The sequence below is a fragment of the Carassius gibelio genome, chromosome B22, assembly GCF_023724105.1.
Source record: "Carassius gibelio isolate Cgi1373 ecotype wild population from Czech Republic chromosome B22, carGib1.2-hapl.c, whole genome shotgun sequence".
Classification (NCBI taxonomy): domain Eukaryota; kingdom Metazoa; phylum Chordata; class Actinopteri; order Cypriniformes; family Cyprinidae; genus Carassius; species Carassius gibelio.
Window position 1 is genome coordinate 18,062,613 of NC_068417.1, and position 20,973 is coordinate 18,083,585.

At 37.7% G+C, this 20,973-nt stretch overlaps 3 protein-coding genes across 5 annotated transcripts in view; 2 read left to right on the forward strand and 1 right to left on the reverse strand.

Moving 5' to 3' along the window:
- The window catches only part of LOC127988517 (SLAM family member 8-like), a 52,807-nt gene that overhangs the window by 9,499 nt on the left and 22,335 nt on the right, over positions 1 to 20,973 (forward strand). The window lies entirely within an intron of this gene.
- Positions 543 to 18,627, reverse strand: LOC127988487 (uncharacterized). 3 transcript variants are annotated; one of them, XM_052591268.1, is made up of 16 exons: positions 18,184 to 18,627; positions 17,156 to 17,479; positions 15,487 to 15,825; positions 15,129 to 15,251; positions 13,845 to 13,874; positions 13,253 to 13,282; positions 12,676 to 12,705; positions 12,414 to 12,437; positions 7,468 to 7,494; positions 6,922 to 6,951; positions 6,674 to 6,703; positions 5,088 to 5,111; positions 4,849 to 4,878; positions 4,545 to 4,583; positions 3,585 to 3,755; positions 543 to 741 (listed from the first exon to the last, which is right to left on the reverse strand). In XM_052591268.1, exons 1-16 carry the CDS (start codon positions 18,227 to 18,229, stop codon positions 734 to 736), a joined length of 1,305 nt encoding a protein of 434 aa, XP_052447228.1. In that variant the 5' UTR covers positions 18,230 to 18,627; the 3' UTR covers positions 543 to 733. The 3 variants fall into 3 exon arrangements, with proteins under 3 accessions (XP_052447228.1, XP_052447227.1, XP_052447226.1); XM_052591267.1 differs by lacking the exon at positions 543 to 741 and adding an exon at positions 1,552 to 1,629; XM_052591266.1 differs by lacking the exon at positions 543 to 741 and having other exon boundaries at positions 1,795 to 3,755.
- LOC127988501 (uncharacterized) overlaps positions 5,539 to 20,973 on the forward strand; it is a 34,965-nt gene continuing 19,530 nt past the window's right edge. Inside the window, exon 1 of the mRNA XM_052591301.1 lies at positions 5,539 to 6,436. The gene's annotated coding sequence lies outside the window, so the exon portion shown is untranslated. The remainder of the gene's footprint in view (positions 6,437 to 20,973) is intronic.

The following is a 20,973-nucleotide window of genomic DNA, read 5'->3' on the forward strand; positions in this document are numbered from 1 at the left end:
GAAGGGTTGTGGGTTCTAGTCTCGGGCCGGACGGAATTGTGGGTGGGGGGAGTGCATGTACAGTTCTCTCTTCACCTTCAATACCACGACTTAGGTGCCCTTGAGCAAGGCATCGAACCCCCAACTGCTCCCCGGGCACCGCAGCATAAATGATGAACACTGCTCCGGGTGTGTGCTCACAGTGTGTGTGTGTGTGTTCACTGCTCTGTGTGTGTGCATTTTGGATGGGTTAAATGCAGAGCACAAATTCTGAGTATGGGTCACCATACTTGGCTGAATGTCACTTCACTTTTTATAGGAAAATGTATATGGGGAACAAGTTTCTTTCAAACATGAAAGGCCACGTGGGCCAGGTAAAATGGCTTTCAGTATGGCTGAAATAACATGCTAACGTTTATTGTTATAATTAAGACCCCATCAATTAAATTGTTGACTATTTGACCTTTAAGGCTTAATATTTGTAAAAATTAAGGCATTTTAAGGATTTAAAAAATGCAAAAATAATTCATAAAGTTTAATAATCATTGAAAAATTATTCACTGACTATATATAAATCACAAAAAAATGTCATTTTTTAAAACACAGACTTATAATACTCTCTATCTGAGACACGTTTCCCGTTTCTTCTTTTCTGAGTAGCCCCCAGCTCTTTAATTTGTAAACTGGTAGGTGCAGGCACTGGCTCCCCACTGGTTTGTCTGGTAAGACCCTAGACCCTGCTGCATCTACCTTGTCACCTGTCTGGAGAAAAAAATACATTTGGAAAAAATACATATTTAAACATTATATTTAAATATACAATGTAAAAAATAAAAATGCAACAAATTCTGAAAAGTTTCTTATTATTAGCTCACTACCTCTGTAGCTCAAAACTAACCAATTCTGACTGACTGACTGATTCTTACCTTTGCTCTCTCTGTTGTTCTCTGTCTTAGTATTACTGGACTGCTTGTTTTTCCCTCTCTCTCTAAAAGTCTGATTTTACATTGCTCCTTCCCTCTTCTGCCTCAGTTTCTCTCCCATTCACTGATGATGCTTTTTTTCCCTTTATTTTATTTGCCTGGTGCTCTCTTTCTCGTTCTCCTGCTGTTGTTTTTAGCATTTATTTTTCCCCTCCTGGATAAGTCAGGTTCATTACAAAAATAGACATATATACATATATACATACATATATATATATATATATATATATATATATATATATATATATATATGTGTGTGTGTGTGTGTGTGTGTGTGTATATGTATATATGTATATGTATGTATGTGTGTGTATATAACGTTAGCATACCATTGAGCACGTTAGCTGCAGTCTACAATCATTCTTAAATCGTTTTAGGTAACGTTAACTGCTTTAAAGATCTTTCACATGTTCACATAACGATCATAACTTACTGTAACAGCACCATTTTCAGTAGGATAGTTTCATTTGTTTTTTCTGTATTTTTAATAGTCTTAATAGCAGCAACTATAAAGCTAGCGCTGCTGGCTATGTGTCTAACTATGAAAACAATCTTCTCAGGAAGACCTAAAACAAAAAAAAAACAAAAAAAGAGTGAACTTGCCTTGAATTCGGGCTTCTGTCCTTGACAAGATAATAGCGTTACTCAGGGGGTGGAGAAATAACTTCTGATTTTGATCACATTTGCATTGAAAAAAAAAAAAAAAGTTTACTAACAGACAGATTCTGAATACATAAAAAAGAAGAGTTTAGATGTAGTCTTTACTCAGTAAAGTAGGCTTGTTCAACAACCACTCGTCTCCACAGGAACATAATTTCAGTGCAAGACACAGTTAAGCCTCAATTTGCTTTATTTAATACATAGAATCATGCGTTTGTGAACATTGTCATTAATTTAATAATAATTTAACAATCGCACCAATGGCCAACAAAACAAAAATAACCCTTAAATAATAAAAAAAATCTCCCAAACTAAAAAAGAAGAAAAAATATTTTTAGGCCCAATCCCAATTCTACCCCTTAGCCCTTCCCCTTTCCCCCACCCCTCCGTTTCGCGCATTCACGTGAAGGGGTAGGGGTGTCTCGATTTTCTTTTGGTTGGAGGGGTAGGGGTAAGGGGAAGGGCCAGATAGCCCTTAAAACGAAGATTTTTCGGGACCACACTTCATACGAAGGGGTATGAATTATCTTGGCAACATGGCTGCTACAGCGAACAATAAGACACATAAATGTAAGCTTTTTTGGCACAAATAAATATTTTAACGACAAGTAATCATTTGTTTTATGTTACATTCAATTGTGAGTTCATATTAATGGTCATATTACGCAAAGAAATGTTTGCAAAAAACCGCTAATATTTGCTAACGTCATATTACAGACTGCATGATAGTGGCACAGCATATGTCTGATCAGGGCGATAACTGCTGTAAACTAATCCCCCCAATAATTAGAAATCACTAAAACATTTTCTCAAATATTGCCTATTCAATAGAGAGAGAGAGAGAGAGAGAGAGAGAGAGAGATCTATTTAGAGTTAGTTTACTTAAAAACAGCGACTGTATCCTCTCGTCACTGGAAAATATAATGTAGCGATTCAGTATTTAAACTGTATTTAATAAAAGTTGTGGGGCAGCACAGAGAATTTTGACAAGTGTGTCAGTAAGCAGCTCATTAATACAGAATGATAATTAAAGGCTCTAATGCACAACAGCACACCAGTATATGTGTGTATTGTAAGAGCTAGATGACGAATGATGATGACGTGTGATGTCATGGTAGTGGTGTCCCAATCCTTAGGGGAATATCTTCTCCCCTACCCCTTGACACTCTGTTTTAAGGGACAAGGGGAAGGGGTAGGCGGAGGGGTAGGGGAAGGGGTATAAAATAGAATTGGGATTGGGCCTTAGTGTCTTGGTCATGCAAACGGTCTTGGTCTTAGATTAAACAGTTATTCCACAAGGTGGCAACATCGGCCCTGGCTGCTGTTTCATAGTAGAAAATAAAACTAAAGAGATGGAACAACAACAACAAAATAATAGTGGAGACAGCAAAGTGCTTGTCTATACCAATAAACTGAACTCTTCTTCTGTTTCTCGTTCCACTAATAACAGATGTTTCTACATTCACTCCTTTTCATGTTGATTATAAAAGGAAACACAGAGTCAATCAGACATTTTAAAGAAAGAAGATCTGGAGATCAAGTCTGAACTTAAAAGTAAAGTTCACATTGATCTTTTGAGGCATTTAATGATTTTCAACTTGACCATTTATTGTCTTGTGTCTTACTCCCAAGGCCACTGATGTTATGGATAAAGTGTTTTTTTTTTTTTTTTTGCATTCATCCCAAACAGGCACTAATGGGTGGAGTTAATGTAAATCACCTTTGCAAACATGACGGAATATTTGAACTTCTTTTCAATCATTTTTAGAGCTGCTTTACTGCAGAATTGAATATTATTTCCCTGTTTATCACTGTACAGATGGACTTTTGGAATTCTATAAACAGAGCAGACGGTGGATAAAGATGAAGCTTTCTAAAGCGCACGTGTACGCTAGTGTATAAATGAAGAAACACTTGTTACATTAAAATATTAAATGGAAAGAACTGCAGTATGTTCAGTACCAGTGTCACGGAGTACAAGGCTCTTGCCCTGTCTCTCTCTGATTCTCCCATCAGCATCAGGTGGCCCTCCAATCGCTTGACTTAAAGCAGTATCTTCAACCAAAATGAACTTTTCCCTTTCATCTTTCTCCATCTCTGATCTTGTTGCATCTTCTTTTGTGACATCAGTACCTGGAAACACACATACTGTCAGGTGAAAAACCTGTTTTCTTCTTCTGTATTCTATGTGAAGATACAATGCTGTAAAAAAGGCATCATAAAATACATGGTATGTGTTTTCATTTTGTTTCATTTCATTCATTGTTTTTTATATTAATTTAATATTCTAATCTTATCAGTTAACAGTTGTCAGGTGTGGAAATGAGCATCCCCAAGCTATTCACATCAGATATGTGTTTGATTCACCTGTTTTTTTATTAGCATTAGCATGCCGATCTTGAATAAACAACCTATGTTTTATATGTTCATGCTCAAAGGTTTGTCTATGTGAGACATCACTAGCAATTCCAGATGTTTTACTCACACATTTAAATAAATGGTCTGGAATAATGTATCATAGTAAAAGTATAATTTAAGTACACTAATGTTACAGCTATAACTAACCTTTTTTCTATGGTAATTGAGTAATCTTTTTTTTTTTTTTTTTGTTCTTTTTTGATAATTTTCAGACAAATTAATCAAACAATAGATTTCAAAATGACTTAAAATAATAGCAATATGGCAATAATAATGGTAATGTCCAAATCAAATAATCATATGGTTTTATCGAACAAAATAGGACAAATACATAATGTAATAAAACAATATAATCATAACTAATGTAACATTATGTATTATATCAAATGCCTGCAAAGGGCTGTAATGATCTGACTACTGTTTTTACACTTTACACAGCACGGTCTAATTCTTGTTTAACTTCTCTTATCAAACTCATTTCGCTGTATCAGTTGTAATACTTACGTGTTTCCTGTTCAGAGGTCTCCCCTTTCTTTGTCAGAGCTGCACACAGAAACACAGAACTAGTGAGTGATCAGATGAACAAAAACATTGGGAAGATGCTGTATGACTCTTAATTTGCGTCTAATCATCACTTCATCATCTGCATGACTTAACAACAGACATCCACAGCACTTATTGGTTGATGTTAATTTATATACATTTTAAATTCAGTTGATGCATCACATCCATGACATTTTTATATCAGGGTTACATTAACTCTATACTTTAGCATTTTTTCTCTCGTTGTATCAGATGCAATACTTACACATTTGCTTCAGTCGTTCAGAGATCTGGGCTTCATGTGACAGCAGCACATAGAAACAGAAACAAGAAGATATGAGTGAATGAACAGTTCCATTTCTCTGACCTTATTATTATTATTATTATTATTTTACAGAAACAGTAAATGCCTAAGCATTTTCATATATACTGTACATGGACAGCTATACTGTAAATTGTAGCACAAAAGCTAATTTGTCTCTGTATATCAGTTTTAATACTTACACAATTTTTTTTCACAGTCCTTCGCTTGATGTCACAGCAGCAGATAGAAACAGAAATGAGGAGATTTGAAGAGAATGAACAGAGAAACATGACAGAAACACTATTGAAGGACTAGTTCACCCAAAAATGAAATGATATTGCTTTACACGTGCTTATAGGTCATTAAAACCAATTATTTTACATCATTAAAACTTGTAAATATCCCTCCCTTTCTGTAAGTGTATCTGTTTAACACTCTTGCTATTCTAGAGTAACCTCTTCATTGCTTAAACACTAACAAATATATGTAATTAATATACCATGTAAATACAACATATTAATGGATGTATAATGCAAGACTAGGCAAGAAAATATTGTTGGATGAGGCTTTCCAAGATATTAAGGAGAATATAGCAGGTAAACAGAAGAGATACATCAAATGCAGTCTCTGTAGAAGATTTCTATTGCTTAACATATAAATTAATCAAATATAATAAATGTGAATATAGCCATTTATACATCAAGTTAATCTACTGCTATAAGCATGCATCTGTCTGTGTGTGTCGAGGGCTGCATGAATGGAATGTACAGACATTCCGTTTACTGCAAACAGCAAACATAATGGGCCTCTTCCTTTAACGTTATATTAATGGTGACCTCCAGTCTGCTTGCAGGAAGCCAAGAAAAGATAAAGAACGACAAAATGTAGGAACACGCCTTGAAGGAAATCCTGTGTAAAAGTACAAAGTCTATCCCCCCCAGACTTGAAGAGTGATTCTTTATAGAAATGGCAGGAGCCACCAAACCTCCTGAACACTTGTGACACAGGACTGAAGAATGTGTATCATTTTGGGGATTCATTGTTAGAGGAGCACTAAGATAAAATGAGTAGGCTAGCAGCAGATGAAGAGAAGAAGAACCTTGGCCTGATGTTGGATTGAACTTGGACTCAACAGGTTCCTTATGAAGACCACGGTCATCAATCAAAATGCAGTTCAACTCATTCTAGCATCTACTCAGTCAAAAGAAACAAAGCTGTGGCTGAAGCAATTGCAGTGTGGAAAGTTTTAGCTGAAAAAACAGCAACAGTGGCAAAAAGGAAAATGGAACTAATTGTAATCACCGAGACGTCAACAATGAACGTTCACTTTGACGCATGCATCCAGTTTTAACAGCTTGTTTGTGTCTCTGCAGACATAAAAAAAGATCCCAACATCAGGAACAAGTAAATGGTAAATTTTCAATGACATCCTGGATTGCATCGAAGGATTATGCTTCTTCTGTCCATTTTGATTCGTAAATGAGCCAGTGTTATGGAGAGCTTGTAAGAAACTCCGTTGAAAGATGAAGCAGCAGCTGCATCACAAGCCGTGAGTTAACAATTTAATCAATTTTTTGTGGAAATTGTGGTTTTGTAACACATTTTCCAATGCAATGACATTAACCAATCCTAACAGTGACCAGTATATTAATGTCATGCAGCTCAATACTCAATACCATGCTAAATCAAACAAAAGTAAAAAAAAAAAAAACGATATTGTATATTTATTTGCTATTGTAGCACAATAAATCTCATTTTCTCCTGCTGCTTCAGCTGTAGTACTTACACATTTGCTTTAGTTGTTCAGATATATCCACTTCACGTCACAGTAGCATATAGACAAAGAGAAATGAGGATATAAATTAGGTTATCAGATAAACATGACAGAAACTACTGGACCATCAAACATTTCATGTATGATTGCACTAAATCAAACACAAGCAGAATTAATAGTAAAATATAGTGAAATATTATCTATTTAAACTGTAGCACAATAAAGTTTATTTTTCTGTCTGTATGAGCTGTAAAACTTACACATTTCCTTTAGATTTTCAGAGATCTTCACTTTATGTCACAGCATCACATAGGAACAGAAATGAGGAAATTATAAGTGAAAGAACAGATAAACATGCTTCTTATAACCACTTCATCATCTGTTTGATTTTATATTTATGATCAGTAACAATTACAGCATGGTTTCTCAACTCTGTTCCTCGAAACCTACTCTCCTGCTCAAACCCTGATCAAACTTACATGCCCGTAGCTTGCTAGTAATCCTGAAGACCTTGATTAGATTGTTCAGGTAAGTTGTATTAGATTAGATCAATACTGATAGATTGAAGGACAGAGTTCAGAAAATCAGAATTACAGTAAAGGTGTATGTGTAAACATAAGTTGAGGCCATCATTAATGTAAATGAATGTGAACAGTACTTCCACAGCATTTACCATGTCATGTAAACTTATATTTAGAACATTTATAATATATAATTACTGATGATGAAAAATCATATTATACATTTAGACTACTGTGGCACAATAAAGCTTATTTTTCTCTGGTTATATCAGCTGTAATACTTACATGTTTGATGGTGTTCAGATATCTCAGCTTCATGTGTCACAGCAGTACATAGAAACAAATGAACATGAAGATACTGTCATCCTTTGGTACTTCAATAATCACTTAATCATGTAAATAACTGTATTAATAAAACAGTATGTCACATCTTAACTTATAGTAATGTTGTATGTTAACCGGCTAGTTTCTTATTGAACTATGACTAAAAATAAAAAATAATAATAATAACATATTAAAAATAAACTGCACTTTAAATATCAGAAACACTTAATAAAGAAAAAATAAAAAATAATAATAATAATAATTGGAATGTTGAAAAAAAAAGTGTAATGGTAGACATAGTTTTGGGGGTATCGCATTGCAGTAACAATTTACATTATTGATTAGTTTTTTTTTAATGTAACTTGTGAAGTAATGCATTCAGAGTTATTTTTAAGGGAGCCTTTGCCAGCATTCTGCTGAGGAAGAAAGGCAATTGCAAGTGTGGGGTTTGAAGGTGGATCTGTTACAGGGAATGGAGACAGTTGAGTCCCTATCTCCTTCCTCATCTGCCAGATCCAGCGCCCAATCCCTGGGTGCGGAAGTACGCTCTACAGTTTCTTCCCCCCAGGGAGAGGGATTGACACTTTCTGTTTCGGTCCCGAGCATGATCTGGTTATGGAACAAATATTAAATACCCTATTTAGGACGGAGGCCATCAAGGTGGTCCCTCCTCAAGACAGGCAATCCAGATTTTAAACCCGGTGTTTCATAGTTCCAAAGAAGGATGGGGAGTTGCGTCCGATCATAGATCTGTGTCAGTTAAATCAATCAGTTATGAGGCTGAAGTTCAAAATGCTCAGCATCAAACATTTTGTATCTCAAATCAGGTCAGAGGACTGGTTTGTCATGATAGAGCTCAACAACGCATACTTCCATGTCAAATTCTTCCACAACACAGGAAGTTTCTGAGGCATGCTTTCGGGGGTGAAGCATACCAATAGAGTATTTCCGTTCGGCCTTGCACAATCACCCCACACGTTTATGAAGTGTGTAGATGTGACTCTGGTTCCGCTGCGACTGCAGGGCATCCTCATACTAAATTATATAGATAATTGGTTGATTTGAGCTTAATCAGAACATCAGAGCGACCTACATGGGGGAGCTGGGTTTGAGACTGAACAGCAAGAAAAGTGTTGTGACACAAAAAAAAGGAATAAGGTCAATTTCAGATGTTTAAATCAATTCAAACATTTCTAATAATGCAGTGATAATTGTTTTGTTTTGTTAAGGTTATTTACATGTGTCTATATTATTTGTTTTGTGGATGGGAAAAGGGGATATATTGAGTTGGAATATGAGGGACTTTTATTCTAAAAGGCCCAGCTGAAGGAAGAAAGGGGGTGGCCATTTTGGGTTTTTTAAGGGGTGATGGCACACTGAGTTTTAGAGGAGCTTGGAGAGGCGGGCAAACAAACATGCTGGAAAGCGGCTTGCTCTGACGAGGGCCAGCGCCAATGGTTGTAAGATATATCGGGACAGTGTTTGAAGGAATACTTAGATTGAGGAACTGAGGCCTAAATCTCAATGAACAAGGATGTTTTCTCGGAATGGGGTCATTTGTGGATCATTTTTCCCTTTTCCTGTAACCTTGTAGGTGGGGTCTAGAGATCCTTAAGAAGAGAACGTGGGTGAGACTGAACCAGTTTTTTTGTCCTCTTTTACTCCTTCCTTTTCGTGGGGATTATAATATCATTTTTGGATTATTGCTTTGTTGTGAACTCTGATTGATGGAATTTGGATATCTGCACCTTGATAAGACTCTTGGACTGATATGCCTTTTTGGATTCAAATCAATCAGGTAGCTCTCATTGTAGTGCTTAGTGGGCTGTAAGGTTTAACAATGTTTCTGGAAGAATATATGTTGAGTAATACATTCTTTGATCATCAGAAGTATTATGGTTTGCACATCATTTATTGAATTTATTGTGATTAAACTGTTTATATCAAGATTAACCCAAAAAATAATTATTTGTTAACAATTGGACTTAAAGACAGGTTTAATTTGTTACAGTGTACTTTCTCCAATACAGAGGACCACTAATCTAGGCGTAGTGTGAAATTTGACCACGATGCAGGCACGTCTGTCCCTTGCTCGTATCGAGTCGATCAGTCAAGAGAGTCAGAGAAGGCCAGTCACTCACTGTCAATCAGTTTCAAAGATTGTTGGGTCTGATGGTAGCTGCGTCCAACGTGATACATTTTGGCCTGCTGTACATGAGATCCCTACAGTGGTGGCTCAAGACCAAGACATTTTCCCAGAGGGGGAAATCACTTCGAAATATCAAGGTCACACATTGATGCCTCTGTGCCTTAGACATGTGAATCAGGGCCCGGTGCTGGGAGCTCCATGTCGCCATGTAATGCTAGTGATGGACATGTCCCTCACCGGCTGGAGTGCGGTAATGAGTGGCCACCCTGCCAATGGTCTGTGGAGTGGTGGCCATCTGACATGGCATATCAATTGTCTAGAGATGCTAGCTGTTTATTGAGCATTAAAATATTTACTTCCAGACCTGAGAAGTCACCATGTGTTGGTGCGCACCGAAAACATCAACCACCAAGGAGGTCTGCATTCCTGATCCCTGTACAAGCTGGCGGACTAGATCCTTGTGTGGTCCCAGGACAAACTCCTCTCACTCAGAGCAGTACATATTTCTAGCAATCTCAATGTAGGAGCAGACAAACTGTCCAGACAGGGGCCGAGGCCCGGGGAATGGAAGCTTAAGCCAGAGGTGGTAAAGCAGATATGGAGAGTTTTGGCAAAGCTCAGGTAGACCTCTTTGTGACTCAAGAGACATCGCAATGTCCCCTCTGGTTCTTTCTAGTTCATCCAGCTCCTCTGGGACTGGAAGCTATGGTACAGATGGGCCGAGGCTTCATCTGTATGTTTTTCCCCCGATCGCTCTGATCCCGGGAGTTCTAGCGAGAAAATGCTGGAACGGGGTCTGTCTTCTATCTATTCTCCATGGGAGATTCCGATCAGGAAAGATCTACTTTCACAGGTGCAGGGCATGATAATTCAACATCGACCAGAGTTATGAAAACTGTGGGTGTGGCCCCGGAGAGAGTCATAGCATCCAGTCTCTCAACCGAGGTGGTTGAGACCATCCTCCAATCCAGAGCTCCCTCAATGAGGAAACTGTACACCCAGAGGTGGAAACTCTTCACCTCATGGTGCAGAGATCACCAGCTTGACCCTGTTAACTGCCCAGTCTGTACAGTTCTGGAGTTTCTGCAAGCCAGGTTATCTACACGGTTAACACACTCCACCTTAAAAGTTTACGTGGTGGCCATTGTGGCCAAGCATGTCCCCTTAGGTGGCCAGATAGTGGGTAGACACCCCCTAGTGACATATTTCCTAAACGGTGCCCCTGTGGTCTCCAGTGCGCTCCCATGTTCCCCCCTGGGACTTGGTTGTGGTATTAGAGGCTATCTGTAAAGCACCATTCGAGCCGATTCAAGATATATCAGATTGACATTTGACCCTTAAGACTGCCTTCCTGCTGGTTATTACTTCTCTAAAGAGAGATGGAGAACTCCAGGCCCTCTCAGTGGCCCCTACTTACCTCAACTTTGTGCCCAGCATGGCCAATGTGTTTTTATACCATCGAGTGTGTTATGTTCCAAAAGTTCCCTCTGTCACACCACAACCTATAGTGCTGCAGGCCTTTTGCTCTCCTCCCTTTCAGAAGCCCAACCAGGAAAAGGTTTATTGTATGTGTCCAGTTTGAGCACTGGACACATACATTCACAGAGCTGCCCTGTGGAGAAAGTCGGACCACTTGCTTGTGTACTATGGTCCCCCCAAGTGGGGCTTTCCTGCATCTAAGACCCACTCCTTTGTTAGATTTTATGATCTAGATATGCGAGCCACTCCCGTCTCTTCTGTTCTATCGCCTTAGCTGTGCCCTTCGGATACATGATACACAAAAGGCAGGGATTTGGAAGTCTGGCAGCGTGGGCACCTCGTTTTCCATAGCATTTCAACGCAGCTGGAGTTCCTGAAGAGGAACGTCTCAAGGTTACGCATGTAACCATGATTCCTCAAGGGAACGAGATGCTGCCTCTTGATGCCATACTCCCGGCATCCCTGCCAGTGCTTGCTTCTCTACTCGAAGCTGATGCCAGCTGTGCTGCAAGTATTTTTATAACTTCCTGGTCATTATGTCACCCCGCCTGTGATGTCATGCCCTTCCATTGGACAGATTGCACATGATATTATGAGTCGCTCACCCAAAAGGCAATCCCCATAGGGTTTCAACACAGCATCTCATTCCCTTGAGGAACAATGGTTACATGCATAACCTTGAGACTTTTTATGTTTTCTACGCAATGAGAGAATTAAATTAACTGCCAATGAAAAAAAAAAAACACACGCAACTAGAAAACTAGAAAGCGCTTTTACATTTGCCAAAATAGATATCTGTATATTAAAAAAAGAAAATCAATGCAAAAATAATGTAACAATAATTTTTCATAAAATGTAACAAAGTAATGTAATCAGTTACTTTTTTAGAGAGTAATGCAATATAGTAACATTACTTTTAAAAATAACTTTCACTGGACACTTCAAGCACTCATTCACAGCTTTAACTACATAGCAGAGGGAGAGGGGCTATTCAACTCTGATTACTAAAAACATAATTAATCTTAAAATAGTGTATAAGTACATAGTGTAAATTGTAGCACATGGCACTCCAGTCTGTTACTGTAGCAACATTTAACCACCCTAAACATAACATTGAACAAAGTAACGTGAATGGTCAGAGTAAAAATATAAGTTTTCTCTTCTAAATGTAGTGACATTAATGCAAACAAAATATACTGTTACCAACTTTGTTGTCATTGTACATTTAAGAACTATTTTTGCACAATAAAACTCTTGTTGTATCAGTTTTAATACTTACACAATTCTTTTTCACAGTCCTCCGCTTCATGTAACCGCAGCAATAGAAACAGATTGTTAAAACTGTATTAACCAACTAAAACAAATGTCTTAATCATTGTTAGATAATGTTAGCAAATGCATTACCGAAAATTAACTATAAGGTCTTTATTGTTAATTGTCAATTATAATACTTATCACATAACAAGTAAATATTCTTTTATATATTTTATACTTCAGTTAAGTGTCACATCTATGATGTTTTTTTATTAAATTCAACTTACTCATTTGCTTTAGTTGTGTGGAGATCTCGGCTTCACGTCACAGCAGCACATAGAAACAGAAATGAGGAGATCATAAGGGAACAGATAAACAGATAAACATCGGAAACACTGAGAATAATGTGATTCGTCATATTCTTCTATTAATATTTTCATCATCTGCATGACTTTTTTATTAATAATCAGTCATTTTGCCTCTGAGCTACAATAATAGGTCTGTAAAAATATCTAAATACTTATTCAGATGCAGGTTTTGAAAATAAATAAATAGCCTAAAAGTTTGAATCAAATAACATTGACTGAATAAAATTTAACTATAGCAAGTCTCCTGTCCTGTCTAATTCTTCCCGATTTTGTCAATTTTATCAAAAAATTCAAACTATTAATGTAATTCTGATGTTCTTTAATGTGTCAAGACAGACTGCAGTGAGACGCACAAGTGAACCGATCATCTCTTCCTCTTTACTACTAGTTATAGTACAAAATAAACATGCATTAACACCAGAAGTTATTTAAAAAAAACTGATATGTATAACTCAATAATATGTAGTTTTTGTTCAGTTTTAGACGCAATACTTACACATTAGCTTTAGTTTTCCAGAGATCACCGCTTCATGTCACAGCAAAACAAAGAAATAGAAACAAAGATGGATAACAAATAAATGTATTTGTAAGTCACACACCAGATAAAACTCAAGATAACAGAGCAAAGGACTATGACTTTATGTCAACTGCTGCTGAAATTATCTATTTCTGTGAGCTTCAATAGTACAACACAACAGACAGTGAAAATTATTAATGCTCAACGCCTAATAATAAAAAAAGACAATCAAACACAGATCTAAATGTAGTTGTTGGAAATTCAGTAGTTTAAACAAATATTCAGAATTTAATTCAAAGATATCACTGTCATACAGCTCAATACTGGACAAGCACACAATTCATTAACTATTACACTAAATCAAACAGAAGGAGAACATTTATAATATAAAACTACTGACAATGAACTTTAGGTACTAATATGAACCTTTCATGTATCAGTATGGAAAGATTAGGTATAAAAATGTGCATTCTGAAAAAGTATCGCCCCCCGTAACAACTTCTGTACCTTTTTTTTTTTTTCTGAGTGTACACACATTCACTTTTCTGGCTCTATCAACTGTAATACTTACATGTTTCATTTAGTGTTTCAGAGATTTTTGCTTCATGTCACAGGAGCACATAGACAGAGAAATTAACATATTATATGTTAATGAACAGATGAAAAAGACAGAAACACTGATATAAAACAAATCAAATTACTAAACATATGTCATTATTTACTCCCCATCTTCTTCCAAACTTGTATGGCTAGATATCAAAGAGTAGGGGTGTAACTATACGTGTATAGTGTACCATACAAATCACAGGAAAATTCCAAATGGAAGTGATCATCCCTATCACCCTGGGGTGGAGACTAGTTTGGAGTGACTAGATCATTCATTAAAACAGCAACATCTGCTGACGGACACCATGTTGCCTTCTCACGGGAACATGCCAGATGAAGATGAGGAAATTGTCGCTCCCTCTGCCAAGTGGATTCCAAACGACTACATGATGGCACACACTTGCCCTGCTCACTCCAAACTACTCTCCACTCCAAGGTGATAGGGATGATCACTTCCATTTGAAGTTTGCCCGTGAAACGTACGGTACACGATACACATACCATTACACCCCTATTAAAGAGTCTTCATGCAGCTCTTTTCCATGCAGTGAGAGTTGACATTCAGAAAGATCAAAAATAATATTTGAAACACCAGAAATGTACAATAAATTTCCATATGACTTGTGAACTAGTTAAGTCTTATTACTATGAAAGCTTAAAGCTGCGGTAGGGAACTTTTGACGCTCTAGTGGTTAATAAACAGAACTGTTTGCGTCTTGCGGAAGAACATCGTAGCCGGAACTACTTCTCTCTGTTTATGTCTATGAAGAATCACAAAGGTACTGGGTTACTCCGCCGCGGTACCCCCGAAGCAATCTAAAATAGTCCGGATATAAACACTTATAATAGGTGCACCCTAGTGATTCAAGACAAGCCAAAAACACGGTTTGGAAAATGGATTCATGGTGTACTCGCTTATAACATACATTTTTCTACATTTTGAACACAAACAAAGTTACGGACCGCAGCTCTGATTGGTTGTTTCTTACCGGGAGCGGATGACTTTCTGCAAATGGCAATAGGACCACTGGGAGGAGCCAGAGGAGCTTGATTTTTTTCACAGATTATCTGTCTCATATTCTACTGTCAGGACATAATGAAAGGTTTAACAAATATGTAAAAAATATATTTTTACAAAAGTTCCCTACAGCACCTTTAATGTGCAGTTTGTGGAATTTAACATTTAAATCTACTGTCAGGCAACATAGTTCATTTTTCTCTTTCTTGCTGTATCATCTGTAATACTTACACTTTTGATTATGTAGTTCAGTTTTCTTGCGGCGATAAAAAAAAGCACCAACAGCTGCAGTCACCAGGAGAACACCAACACCAACAATAATCCCTGCTACAACACCTCCAGACAGACCTGGTTCTGTAATGATAAACAGAGACAGTCATTAGTGTGAATGTGTGTCTGATATATAACTAACACTATTGTATGTTTTGAATTCTGAAAGTTAGTGTATAATGTCACTATACACTGAAACTTTTCTATTTTAAAGGAAGGTTGAATTTTCTTGTGATCTGATCCTTTAAAGTCACAACATCTGAATTATTCACAGACAGCTGATAAACAATCATTACTTTAAAAAACTTGAGTTACTCACCACTGACAGTAACAGTGAATCTCTTGTATAAAGTCTGTTTGTTGCTGCTGATCTTCACTTTATATTCTCCAGAGTCTGTGGTTCTGGTGTTTGTGATGGTCAGAGATCCAGTCTGATCCAGCTTCAGTCTGTCTCTGAATCTCTCATCAGTTTCATCATATAATGATGAGCTCTTGGTCTCTATATCAGCTTTAGCTATGAGCTTTTCTTCATCTCCAAACCTCCACACTATCAGCTCATCTCCTTGTATTTGAGGAACATGAAAAGTGACAGGATCTCCCTCCGTCACTGACATGAGCTTCAATTCAGTTTCAGCCCCAGCAATAACAGACGGAGACTCTACAGGAGTCACAGACAGAAAACAAATACACTAAACACGGTTACTGGCACTAATATGAAGCTTTACAGTCGATTAGTTCATATTATGGTTACTACATAAGGCATATGCAGCTTAATAAAAGTCATAAAGTAAAAATAGAGTCAGTCTGAAAAGAAGAACAGTTACAGCTGGCTTACTAAGCGAGTTTGATATGAGGCATCTAATTTTATATGACAGAGGAACTTTTTTGTGTTCAAAATATAGAATTACAACCTCTTCTCTATACATCAAGCCAAGCAAAGTCACTTTTAATGGTTTCAATAATGTTGCTGAAGGAATGAAACTCAAAATATATGTCTGTGTACTGTATCAATGTAAGCCCCTCTGTATTAAATTTCATTCTAGCACTTTTCTTCGTGCTGTTGTTCTGAATGTCAGTCACATGATCACCTGCAGCTCAATTGCACCTGTGATGATATTCAGAACAACAGCAGTTTGAATCCTTTTAATTAAAGGGATAGTTCACCTAAAAATTTAAATTTGATGTTTATATGCTTACCCCCAGGACATCCAACATGTAGGTGATTTGTTTCTTCAGTAGAACACAAATTAAGATTTTTAGCTCCAGTCATTGCAGTCTCTCAGTCATACAATGCATGGCAATGGTAACAATGTATGAGAGTAAAAAAAAAAAAAAAAAAAACCATGCACAAATCCAAATTAAACACTGCGGCTCATGACGATACATTGATATGCGATCGGTCTGTGCAAAAAACTGAACAGTATTTTTATTTTTATTTTTACCCTCCGATTCATGCAACTGTTACAACTCTTGTGAATGTTCTTCACGGCAGCAAGAGCATGAGGCATTTTTCTTCTTCTGCTTTATGGCGGATTCCAGACCTATAAGTGCATTACCGTCACCTATCTCTCAAGTGGACCATTGACGCTCCTAATTGAGAATGTAGATAGAGTGCTGTGAAGCACGTTCAGTTTCTTACACAGACTGGTTGTTTTGTGTCTTCACACATCAATGTATTGTCACGAGCCGCACTGCCGCAGGGTTTTATTTAGATTTGTCTGTGCATGTTTTTTTTTTTACTCTCATAGATTCTGTTTCCATTGCCATCTATTGATTGATTCATAATTTGGGTTCTACTGAAGAAACAAAGTCACATACATCTTGGATGCACTGGGGGTAAGCAGATCTAATTTTAATTTATGGGTGAACTTTCGCTTTTAGAGTAATGCATAAAAAGAAACTTGAAAACATCTAATAATTAAAAAAAATATATAATAATAATAATAATAATAAAATAATAATAATAATAATAATAATAATATCCTCACCATAGACAGTAACCCTGAACATAATATATGAGGTTCCAGTGTTGTGGCTGACTTCTGCTTTATAAAGTCCAGAGTGATTGGTTCTGACGTTTGTGATGGTGAGAGATCCAGTCTGATGCAGCTGCAGTCTGCCTCTAAATACTTCATAATCTTCATATATGATATCATTTCCATCAATCTGAGCGATGGTGGAACCTTTGTCTCCAAACCTCCATAGAAGCAGGACCATTCCTTGTATTTTAGAAAGATCAGGGTTCAGAGTGACAGAATCTCCCTCCATCACTGACACTGACTTCACTTCTTCTGTTTCAACACCAAACACTCCTGCAGAACAAACAGAAACAGTTTCTCAGAGATTGAACTCATACTACGCTGCTGGTAATTGGGTTGAAGATTTATTCATGATCAATTAGTCTTGTCTCATCTTGGTTCATCTTCCATTCTGCCTGAGACGCCAAAAGCAACATGGGTCGAGATAATTTATTCATAACCTACACAACATTTTGGCAGTCACCACACCCGGTTGTGTGGTGTATATATATATATATATATATATATATATATATATATATTTCAATTTGTAGAAACCAGTTTAACTATCAATTCCGTGGTTAAACAGGTTAGTGTACCAAACCCATTGTTAATTTGTGGTTCCCATATTTTAACTGTAGTATAACTATTTTTGTTTGTTTGTTTGTTTTATTTGTATTAAAAATCATGGTTAATTTAAGGCAGGGTTCACCAGCATTGACCTTGGAGGGCCGGAGTCCAGATCACATCTGTTTAGCTCCAACATGCCTCTTTCTGTATACCTAGTAAAAGCTTGAAAGATGGTTCAGGGGTGTTAAATTATGTTTGGAGCTAAACTCTGCAGGACACTCTGATGAAGGATTATCCTTGCGGTTTTCCGGTGTTGTGCCCAATTCTGACCCCCCGCCAAATTATTACCCCACTAGTATTGGTAGGTTTAGGAGTAGGTTTGGGGGAGGGGAATGAAACCGAAAGTAAAAAAAAATAAAATAACTTACCATACATTATTAGCAAACTTAGAACGAGTGTGTACGTGCTCTTCATAATGTGTAAGATTCCAGCTGATTTCGACGGATATTATTAATACTCGTTGTTTCAACTACATCCACGCGACAGCGCGAAATGTTAACAAACGTCACTTAAAGGCCAGCAGAGAAATTATATCGACTGGGAGTAATTAATGGACATTGTGGCTTACTGATTTAACAAAGCCAAAAAGCTACTACTTTCTGTTTCGAGCTGATAGTGATTGTCATGTTGTCACAACAAACCCCCAACTTCTACTCTAAACGATCCCAATCGCGTTTCCAGGGGGTTTCCGGCGGGGATCCTACAGGCAAAAAGCACTCCGGGGCTAAATATTAGGTTATTTGGTGTCGCTTCGTCCAGCGTAGTAGTCCCAGTTCCGCCCATAGACAGTAAAAGAAATGGACACAGCGACCCCATTGGAACTCAATTGAGCTAAATGAAGCCCAGTTTTAGCGTTTTTTAGCACTTCCGTTTCTGACGCGCAGACTCAAACGAAGCTTGATGACGTCAGCAACCTGTCTGACAGATGTAAATCTTCTAGTACCTGTGCGTGAAAACTGCCATCGTTAATCTTGCAGAGACGGCGAGCTCGAGCGGGGAGTTCTTTGTCGTGAGTGAGCAGGAGTAAGTATTCTGATTAATTATTTTGTATAGTATTTTAAAATGTAACGCCAGTATCCCATATTAAGTTAATTACCTGCGAGCTTCTCCTCCTGTCTGTACGGTAATGCGACAGAGAGCCGAGTGGTTATGACGCAATCGTTAGCCTATTTTTTACAAAAACTGTTTATACGGGGCCATAATGTAACATAGAAGGTAATGGAGCACTTTATACATTGTCGTGTATCTTTAGAAATAAATAATGGACAAACAGAGTCTTTAAACGCCTCAGATGTAAAGTTATTCGCTGTCAAAGTGACGCCAAAATGAATGGGAGTCAATGGAAATGCTAACGCAAGTGAAGTTCTGCTAAAAGATGGCAGCCCCCGCCCGACTTCAACTTCCGGTCGAGTTCCTTGCCCCTTGGTTCCGCCTATCCCAGTGTCTTATTTTCCTGGTTTTAGAGGGGGGAGCTCCAAAAGCATTACCGCCACCTCCCGGTTATGTGTCATTATTCTCCACAGCAGACCCGTTCTAATTCCCAGGGATCACTTCTACGTTGTGGCAAATTCTGTTCAACTTTCCATTTTTACAAAATGCTACGGCGCCGTCTGCGTGCTCTCAACATTGCAACAACGTATAAATGTAAGACACGAAAGGGCTGTAGTTGTTGCCCTACATTCAGCACTCGTGAGACGACGTTTTTACTACATCTATGCATATTGCCTTTTCTGCGCGTTATACCAGACACGGGATTAATCTAATACTTTGTTTAAAATTACTTTCCATTAAAGATTTATTTATTTATTTATTTATTTAATTAATTTTTTACGTAAAATCTACTTGTGTAAACTTTCAATAGACTTTAAAGATCTTAAAATTTGGCAAATATGCTAGTTCAGTATATTGTGTAATGACACCATCTATACAAGGTTTCCATGTCGAAATTGTACATCATGTTCTTCAACGTTAATACTGAGTAATTATAGTATTATAGTAATTATTATGCAAAATGTTTACTGTAGTGGCCGTTTGTCAACAAACAAAAAAATAAATGAAACTTAAATCAAACCTTCAAATGACAACTTCTAGCACCCTGGGCATGTGATGTACGCAGGCAAGAAATAAATCTAATTTAAGCTGGATTCAGGGTTGTGGCTGGTTTATTTGTTCCAACTGAGCAAACAATAGAGCATCTCTCACGCTGGTAAAAACCATATGCCCATCACCCAGGTGCTACAGGACACCTCCTACTTCCTACCTATATTCCTACCTATACACCCTCAAAACAGTGGAGATGATCGTGGACTTCAGGAGAGACCCCCCTGCACTCCCCCCACTCACCATCATGAACAGCACTGTGACTGCAGTGGAGTCATTCAGGTTCCTGGGCACCTCTATCTCTCAGGACCTGAAGTGGGACATTCACATTGACTCCATTGTGAAAAAGGCCCAGCAGAGGTTGTACTTTCTCCGCCAGCTGAGGAAGTTTAACCTGCCACAGGAGCTGCTGAAACAGTTCTACTCCACCATCATCGAATCCATCCTCTGCACTTCAGTAACTGTCTGGTTCAGCTCAGCTTCTAAATCTGACCTCAGAAGACTACAGAGGGTAGTCCGGACTGCTGAGCGAATCATTGGTACAATCCTCCCTTCTATTCAAGAACTGTACTTATCCAGAGTGAGAAAAAGGGCTGTCAAAATCACTCTGGACCCCTCACATCCAGCACACTCCCTCTTTGAACTGTTGCCATCTGGTCGACGCTACAGAGCACTGAGCACTAGAACGACCAGACACAGGACCAGTTTCTTCCCTCAGGCAATCCATCTTATGAACAGCTTATAATAACGGCGGACACACTACACTTTATATTTATATACACACACACTTTATTTATCTAACACACATACTTAGTATACACTTAAATTTTGCACACAATATATATGTACATACATAACTTCATTTTGTAATATACTTGCCTACAATTGTCATTTGAATATTGTTATTCACTCTCTACTTATTTGTATTTTTTATTCTTTTATTATGTGTTTTATGTTCTGTCGCTGTCATTCTGTTGTACTGCGGAGCTTCTGTCACGAAAACAAATTCCTCGTATGTGTACATACCTGGCAATAAAGCTCATTCTGATTCTGATTCT

Bases quoted from the DNA above. Each gene is read 5' to 3' on its own strand.
- LOC127988487 (XM_052591266.1), bottom strand. From the start codon at position 18,229: ATGAAGAGCACGTACACACTCGTTCTAAGTTTGCTAATAATGTATG. The intron at 12,706-13,252 runs GTAAGTATTGCG...TGTGACGTGAAG, and splicing joins TGGAAAACTAAAGCTAATGT to CCGAGATCTCCACACAACTA. The intron at 4,879-5,087 runs GTAAGTATTAAA...TGTCACATGAAG, and splicing joins GGACTGTGAAAAAAAATTGT to CCCAGATCTCTGAACGACTG.